The sequence below is a fragment of the Morone saxatilis genome, unplaced genomic scaffold (assembly GCF_004916995.1).
Source record: "Morone saxatilis isolate NCDOM2014 unplaced genomic scaffold, NCSU_SB_2.0 Contig24, whole genome shotgun sequence".
NCBI classification, from domain to species: Eukaryota; Metazoa; Chordata; class Actinopteri; family Moronidae; genus Morone; species Morone saxatilis.
In genome coordinates this window covers 23,489,186-23,497,797 of record NW_023339807.1, presented here as the reverse complement: position 1 = coordinate 23,497,797, position 8,612 = coordinate 23,489,186, and the positions used below count along the sequence as shown (strand labels likewise).

Sequence of the window (8,612 nt, the reverse complement as noted above, 5' to 3'; positions counted from 1 at the left end):
ACTCTTTGAGTTTTAGACTTTTGGTCGGACAAAATGAGACTTTTGAAGATGTTTCCTCGGGCTCTAAGATGCTGTGATGGGCTTTTTTCTAATTATTTTCTTAAGGTTTATGGGGAAATTATTTATTAATTAATCGATAACAGAATCTCAATAAGAAAAATATTTGTTATTTGTATCTAAGTTGTTTTAACATGCAGCACATATGAAATAAATTCTGTATTCCTGTTTATGATTGAATGTATGTGTAATAATGTGAAGACTGCAGCTTATAGCTTTTACCATATTAGTATAAAACCGACCAAAATAACACAGATTATATCCCCTGCTTCTTATTCTCTTCATCCCAGACTGAAACAGCCGCTGCAAAATGAGGCTGAGTGTTTTCAAAATATCTCCAGAATAAATTTTTTTACTATTAGAATTGTGCCATCACTTCCTCCGTTTCTTATTTCCTTAAAGAGATCGGTTTCAGGTTTTCTGACAGAACAATCAGCTCCAGCTCCGCAGCTCCTGCCAGTGAAACTCTATATCTGAGTAGCATGGCTGCACTGAAAGCGTGAGAATGGAAACGAGCTGTTTGGAAACGACCTGAATGCGATATCTGGCTTATCCAAAATCCCACTCTTTGGCTGAAGCCGTTTCCCTGAAAAATGCAGCATGTGGGCCATCTGTTTTAGTGGTTTGGAGTGGTGACTAATGAAATATCACTGTCTGGCCAGTAGTGAACTTCCATGATTAGACCTCAGGCGCGTGGCTTGTCCCCGCCCCCCACACCCCCCACCCCACCCCTCCTTTAGAAACGGAGAAAAAACAAGATTGTGGTGCAGACAGTTTTACAGGCTTAAGTCAGTTCAGATAATTGATGTTTATTTGCTCTGAATAACCGTGTAATTAGACTGATGAGGTTTATGGATATCTGTGATGTTTGAATAGTAATGGTGATGCAGAAAACAGAAGTAATTTAGGTTTATGGTCTTTCACCATCAGTAATCTCTCAGGACCTTGAGATTTTTTAAAACATGCTTTTTGACAGTGAATCAGAATGACAGCCAGAATTTATGTATTTAGTTGTTTGTCTGATTTACTTTTTACATTTCTTTGTAGCATTATGGTATTCAGTTTGAACTCTATGCTCTGAAATGTGCTTGGTTGTTGTTTAGAGCTGAAATAAAAGCTGATTTATTGAAATTACTGAAATAAAGGGAAATGATTCAGCAACTATTTTGATAATTCAGAAAAATCATTTGAGTAATTTTTCAAGCAAAATTCAACATTACTGTGTTCTTTGTGATATTAAACTAAACTTTTTGGACTTTTGGCAGGTCAAAAAAAAAAGACAATGTTACATTTTCACTGAATGAATACTTAAGTAGAAATACCATACTAAAAACACACTCAACATTTAAAAGCATTTTAGTTTGTCAAAGTGGAACTCATTTTAGATACTTTGTATACTAGTAAGTAGATTAAAGTACTGTATCAGTACCTTAAAGTTGTACATAAGTGCAGTACTTGAGTAAAATACAATAATAAACTACTATTTTCTACGTTTTAGAGATCAAAACACTAATCAATCATCAATCTGCAGATGTATCAATAATATAAACAGCCTAATTGTTCACTGCCGCCCTGTTCAGCTCACACATTGACCGGATATCTTACAGAAAACCTCAATGTTAAGTCTTTAGTAGTGGCACCAGCTCAGTGACAGAAGTGTGGAGGTCCGGGTCAGAAGGTGTACCGCTGATGCCCCTCCTATGATGCTCCAGCCTGCAGCAGTCTGTGGTCAGCCGCTGCAGAGTCCGGCGTCTCGGATCAGCCGACAGCCTCTGCAGTCCTCCAACCACCAGTGAGTTTACCAAACCTCCAGCGCCTCCCGCAAGCATCCCCCCACCCGCGCCCACCTCTGCGCCTCTTGTTCTGGGTCGGATAACGGAAACCGCGGCTGCGCTCCTGTCGCTCCGGGCGGACCAGAGGACTTTCGGTAAAAACCCAGTGCCGGTTTAGTTGCAGAGTCGCACGCTGGCCGCTGCAGGACGATGAGACTTGAAACAGTTTTGAAACTTCTTCCGTGCGTTGTGTTCTTGCTTCCCAACGCAATGCACGCTCAAACAGGTAAGCTCGCCCCTCTGAGTGTTAAAACAGCTCTTTGACTTTGACTGTGAGGTACAGGAGTTGCATGCGCACTGTTCCCACCAATGTAACGCAACAACATCTTGTTAAACTATTATCTGGTGGTGGTGATGGTGATGACTGCCGTTTTCTTCTGTAAGAAAATAACAATTTACAAACCAAAAATGGGATTAAAAAGTATTATTTAATCACTCTTGAAGAAGGTCCAAGTTCTCAGATTCTTCTGGTAGTTTTTTGTCCCTCTGCCAAAAACAAGCTGACACCTTGTCGTCCATCATATAACTGTCATCCGAGGCCACATACCTCCAAGTCTCATGGTCAGAGTGTAATATATTGTGCTGTCACAGACAGACAGGGGCAAGGTATAGTCTCTTCACCAATATGAGCATTAATTGGCTCTTGAGGCTCCTGCTCTCAGAGTCCCCGTCCAGCTGATGAGGACTGAAGTGACCAGGTGTTGAGAGTGAAGCTTTGACAGCTCTTGTTGTCTCCTTCAGCAGCTCATCAGCCTCGGCCGGCTATCACCTTTCACTTGACCTCCTCACAGAAGCGAGAGGTCACTGCCTCTTGGTTACAGCTTGGATATTTTTCTTGGTGGCCATATGCCACATTTTATGGTCATATTTGTACTTCTACAGTCACAGGCTATAAACCTCAGGCCTCTCTGTCTTTTGAACTCTTTAGTCACCTGTCTTCACCTTGTGATCTTGAGATTTAAACAACATCCTTTCCTAATAGCCATTTAGGTGTGCCACTTGAATTAGGGAAGAATCTAAGAGGTGAGCAGAGGTTTAGTGTGTCGCTACCAACTCAATAATAAAATATAAATGAAAGACATCTTCTTTAAAACATTTCTGAGTGGAAGGAAGTCCTAAATCTGCGACAGAGAGAGGAACCGTCAGCAGGTTTAAGGTTAAACGAGGGCTCTTAAAATCACAATTTGAGTGCTTTGGCATCATCGGAAAAGCCAATAAAATAAAACAAGGACATCTTACATCTGATGAAAACATGTCAAGGCGACCTCTGAACAGGACTCTAAACTGCATCACATGAGCCATTTCCACGTGATTCAAGTCTTAGGTTGTATCTTTGTGACTTATTTCCAGAAAACAATTCAATTAAATTATTTTTTTAATTAAATTAATCACTTCTACAGAGGCAGATTTTTTTTTGTGAATTTCATTGCCATCGTAGTTTCTCCAACAGGCTTGGGAGGCTGAGCTGTATACAAATGGTTGCAATCTGTAACTTCACCACTAGAAACCACTAAATCCTACACACACTGGTCCTTTAATCTGCATTAAGTATTATACATCAGGTAGACTGACATTTGTATAAAGATTTTACAATTTGTAAGTTTACATAAAGGCCAGAATCAAACCTCTTATCCCTAAATGAACAATGACTTTAATTTGATCTGCCTTGGCGCCCTGAAAAACTCTGTTATTGACAGTTTGTGTGGGAATGTACAGCATGATAAGAACCTTAAGGTGAACTCTGCCGTACCAGATCTTGAGGCCTTGTGTCTAAATCTAATTTCAAGACCTTCTGTGATTCCAGTTTTGTGCTTTCTTGTTGCATATTCCCAATGTTAAATTGTCTTGATCCTCACAACGTAACAGAGTCATGTCCAGAGGTTGCCTTGACATCCTCCTTGGTTAAGGTTTTAGTCACAGATGTACGATGTCCTTGTTTTATGTTATTGGCTGTTCTTATGTTGCCAAAGCACTCAAATTTTGTGTGTCCTCCTTTAACCTTTAACCTGCCTCTCTCTGGAGGAATGGTTAGGACTTCCTTCCACTTTCAAAGAGGATGTCTTTCATTTAACTTTGTGAAATACACTCAGGACTTACTTTTGGAAACAGTTGCCCTCCTGCTTTAAATTCATATTTGACCTTTAAAGTACACGTTTCTTTGAAGTTTCTGTAACATGCTTATCAAGCATAAAGAATAATGTACAACAGCTCTTTACCACCAGCAGATGAATACCAAGTAGTTTCTGCCGTTACACCACAACTGATGTGAAACCATATCTTAAGATGGACCATATGGACATCAGCAGTCACATCCTGCTAGGAAAGTCCATTAATAATAATGCTGTTGGGTTTGGCTCCAGCTCAGGTCTTCATCATTATCAGAGAGGTTGATTTCCTCATGCTGGTGTTTAAAGGTCTTAGCAAGAGTCTGGTCATTGTGATAGTTTATTTAATAAAGAGAGGAGGGGTAAACCGCAGATTGCATACCTGCTTGTGACTCAACGGGAAAGTAGAACCAGTACCGTAAGTCGTTTATTATTTAAAGTCATCATGAAAGAACAGTTGTCCCTCTAAAAGAAGTCTACCTGTTGTCCTGACCTGTTCCTGAACCTGTTGGACCCTGGTTGAGTCAATGTGGCATTTGTTGTTTTTGTGAAGGAACATCACAACTTTCTTAAACTGAGATTAGTGAGACGTCTTCTGGGTGACCAGACAGACTATGGATGACCCAGATGAAGTTGATCTTGATACTACAACTGCTGCTGGAGTTTTGTCTCTTCAGACCTTTTCCCTTCTCCATGCATCTTGGAAGTAGGGCCAGTTGTGTCAGAAATCCCTTCTGTTAACAGCATGGACGGACAATCTTAGCTTGGCTCAGGACATCCATAGATCCATTTGTCTAATTCATTCAAACGAGGTCACCTGAACTCGCTGTTGTTTCCTGACTCTTCTACTTGCATCTGATGTTGGTTTTAAAGTTGAACCGAAAGCTTCAAACAGAAACAGCCGTTCTGTTTTTGGTGTAACTCCACTTTTATATCTTCATCAGTGTGTCAATATCTTATGAATAATATATTGTTTATTATTTCTATATATACTGTATCCATAGTCCATATCCTTCATTGTTGTTATTTATACAGTTGTTTTTATTATCACAGTGGCATTTTTGCTCTTCTTATGTTATGTTTGGCTATACTAGTTTTGTCTATGCATAATAATGTCTCTGCCTGTATATGTATTCATGACCTAAATAATAAAAATCAAGCTCTCTTTCCCTTACGTCAGTACATTTAATGGTCTGTATCAAAACGTCAGTATACCTATTCACCATCTTTGATATTCAATTTGAAATGTTTGGGTCCAGACCAGCTGGACTGTGGATGTCCACAATTCACTATTTGGCCCGCAGAAAGTCTTCCATATATCTGATCATTGGTATTGACAGTCTTGGTGTACCTCCAGTGCTTATGTTGTCTCTCTGGCTGCACTTGCAGTACTCCCTCCAGAGTGTGCTCCAGGTGGCCACTCCATCCTCCAGAACCCCTACCGCAGCACCACCTTCAGCTCCAGCTGGCTGCAGCAGTCGGCCCTGCAGGACTTCATCTGCGACCACTCCCTCGCTCCAGGCTGGTACCAGTTTCAGATTTTTGACAAGCCGGCCAGCATGCCCACCCAGTGTGTGGAGGTAAATGATTTCTTTTTGTAAAATATCTTGCAAAGACACAGACTGTCTGTCACACAGTAAATGAGCTATCAGGAATATTTAGAAACATCAATGCAGTAGGCCACTATAGTTTCTCATATTCACTTCACAGCCTGTTCTCATTGCAGCTTCACCGCGAGATGCCACTAAATGCTACACAATGGACTTTAAAAGCACTATTCCAGTGTTTGTTTGTTGTTTTAGCCCATTTCCAGCAAATTATGTCTTCTTAATGTCACAGCAAATCCATAGATCTGTGTTTTCAAAATGTGAATGTATTTTTTCTGTCTGAGTATAAGTATGACTCTTAACAAGTTTAAGTTGTTTAAATCACTATAGTGAGCGTTTATATTGCTCTCATGTTACATTAGGGTTATAATGTAAGGCTGTGTAGACTTATACATTTACACTTAAACCCTGCTAATTGGTTTTCATATTGAACAGAAATTAATTGACATTGAAATCTGAAATCTAAATGATTGATTTAGTTTACAAAAATTTAGCAATTAGTCTCCAAAAATTCCATGTCAATCAAGTCAGATTTTAGGTATCCCAGTGTTCCTCAACCATGTGCCGGTTATGGCCTTAGCTGAAGGTTGTAAAATTCTCATGACCCCCGCATTGAAGGAGTTTTCAATCAATCACGTTTGTGTTGTCAATTTTCAGAAGCATGTGGTGAGGTCCAGGATCATTACTTAGAAGAGTTGATATATTTCAAATATTTGATTTAGTTTTTTAAAATTACTAATATCTAAGTACATCAGTTTTTGAAATCTCTCGTGACCCCATTTGTGACCTCGTTGGGAAACTCTGAGGTGGTCTCTCTGGGACAAGGTCTGAGTAGTGTAGCAGGAGTTTTTGGAGTCTGGTTTAGTTTAAAAACAAGTTCTAGTTCTAGTAAAAAACGTAAGTGGAGTTTCCCAAAGACAAGAGCAGGAAGAAAACAAATGAATGTTCTCGTACAAAAGACAAGAGAGTTTAAGGATTTTTGCATTCATTAGCATTGGGCTAATAATAACTATAGGCTTCCATATATTTGATCATTGCTTTTGACTTTAAAGAGATTGCATTTTATCACGTCTGTCACTTTTGCATTAGTGTTGTACAAGTGTTGATATAGTTCAAAACTTTACAATTACAAATATCAATACATCAGTCTTTGAAATGTCTCGTGACCCCATCTGTGACCTCATGTGGAGAAACCCAGAGGTGGCCTGTCTGTCATCAGTGTTTGTCTTTGTCAAAAAACAAGATGCACATGTGTGCAAACATGAAGACATATGCACTTATGGACACACACAGTTATCAGTGTGTGTTTGTGTACATATTTATGAAGGAGAGTGCAAGGAGAGCTGGAATGTGTCTCATTTCCTGCGGGTGGCCTGCTGTGCGGAGCCTGCAGGATCCATCTGAAGTGTCAGCCTCCCTCCGCCTTCCCAGGGCATCGCTGCTCTCCCTGGGTGATGGATATCCACAGGAGTGGGCGGAGGAAGGAAGAGAGCATCGCTGTGAACATGTGTTACATAATAAGGCAATGTCTTTATGATGATGGTGGATAAATGGCTAGATTTGTCAGGCCAAGGATTTTTTCAAAGGGGAATTAACTGTGACAAACTGTAGCTTTTGTCAAATTCTTTTCTGGATTTTCAAATGTGTGCCATATTAGCAAATAGTGATTGTGTATTTTAGTGACATCTTGCAAAGTGGGAATTGTTCTTATGTGTTTTCTTCTATTAGTTGGCTCTTTTTTTGAATTAAATAATGAGTTAATTTTGTGTGGTGTGGCTTTATATAATCAGCTTTATTGGATATGTATGAGACAAGGAACTTAGACTCTGGTTTGCAGTGGCATTCAATGTACTTAGATACTATTCTTTGTTCAGTAATCATGGCAGTGTACCTGTACTACCGATTTCTACATACATATCACTTCCTGAGGATTTATTTTGGGGAAAGAATTATCATAAAACATTTTATTAAGAACTGAAATGCAAAAGCTTTCATGAATCTGTCATATTTCCTCTTAGACAGTCATAATATGTACCCTGCATAAATGTTCTCTCCTCTATTTCTTTCTGAACATCCAGGTGAACCACTGTGGGACCCAGGCTCCCGTGTGGCTGTCCCTGGGTGAGGGTGAGTCCCTGCCGGGGCCTCTGGAGGTCAGGCAGCTGACGGCCTGCGCTGCCTGGCAGTTCTTCCCGAGCAGCAGCAAAGACTGCTGCATGTTCCGCATCCCGGTCACCGTCCGCAACTGTGGAGACTTCTACGTTTACCTGCTCCAGCCTACGCAGGGATGCATGGGATACTGCGCACAGGGTACGAACATTCAATATTTATAACATCAAATTATATCATACACATGGAAAAACAAGACAAGCAGCTCAAGTCCAAATGTGTATTTGGAAGTGTTTTTATTCAACATGTTATAATGCATAATTAATGCATCACAAAGATTTCATTATCACATTATAATGTATAACAATGACAGCAGTCATGAAGCAACTGAAGTTAAATTGTAATTATTTGAAATGTTAAGTAATTGTAGAGTGATATTTGCTAATTGTTGCTCAAATCTTTTTGCATTAAAGGTTACGAGCTGTTACAGGGTATCTACACAGAAAGTGATAAAACAGACTAGGTAGAGCGAAGTCTGCCACATCCATTATTTTCTATATTGGGGCTTTTTTAGAGTATCCTTCCAAGCATATCAAGCATGGTAATAAATAAATAAAATAGAATACTTTAAAAGTGTGTTCATTGGTTGTAGGAAAATATTGACAAATTTGAGCATTGCGATATTTTGTTTAAATCCCCGACAGCTCTGATATAGGTTAAAGGGAATGTTCTGGTTGCATATAAAAAGTAAATATTTTAGACTCAGATGTGTTGGTGTTTTCTTTATACTATGACTATTCCTAAAATTAGATTTATGTATCGTCTATCGTCTTGCTTGCAGTATCACAATATATTGAATTGTAACCTCTGTATATATATATCATCAGATTCTGGCCAGTACA

The 8,612-nt window shown here is 39.4% G+C and overlaps 1 protein-coding gene across 1 annotated transcript in view; it reads left to right on the top strand.

The window, feature by feature from the left end:
• The first annotated feature begins 1,694 nt into the window (after positions 1–1,694).
• LOC118335889 (von Willebrand factor D and EGF domains) overlaps positions 1,695–8,612 on the top strand; it is a 27,565-nt gene continuing 20,647 nt past the window's right edge. The window contains exons 1-3 of the mRNA XM_035672385.1: positions 1,695–2,115; positions 5,384–5,574; positions 7,680–7,911. Of these exons, the coding sequence (XP_035528278.1) occupies positions 2,040–2,115; positions 5,384–5,574; positions 7,680–7,911 (499 nt within the window). The 5' untranslated portion in view covers positions 1,695–2,039. The remainder of the gene's footprint in view (positions 2,116–5,383; positions 5,575–7,679; positions 7,912–8,612) is intronic.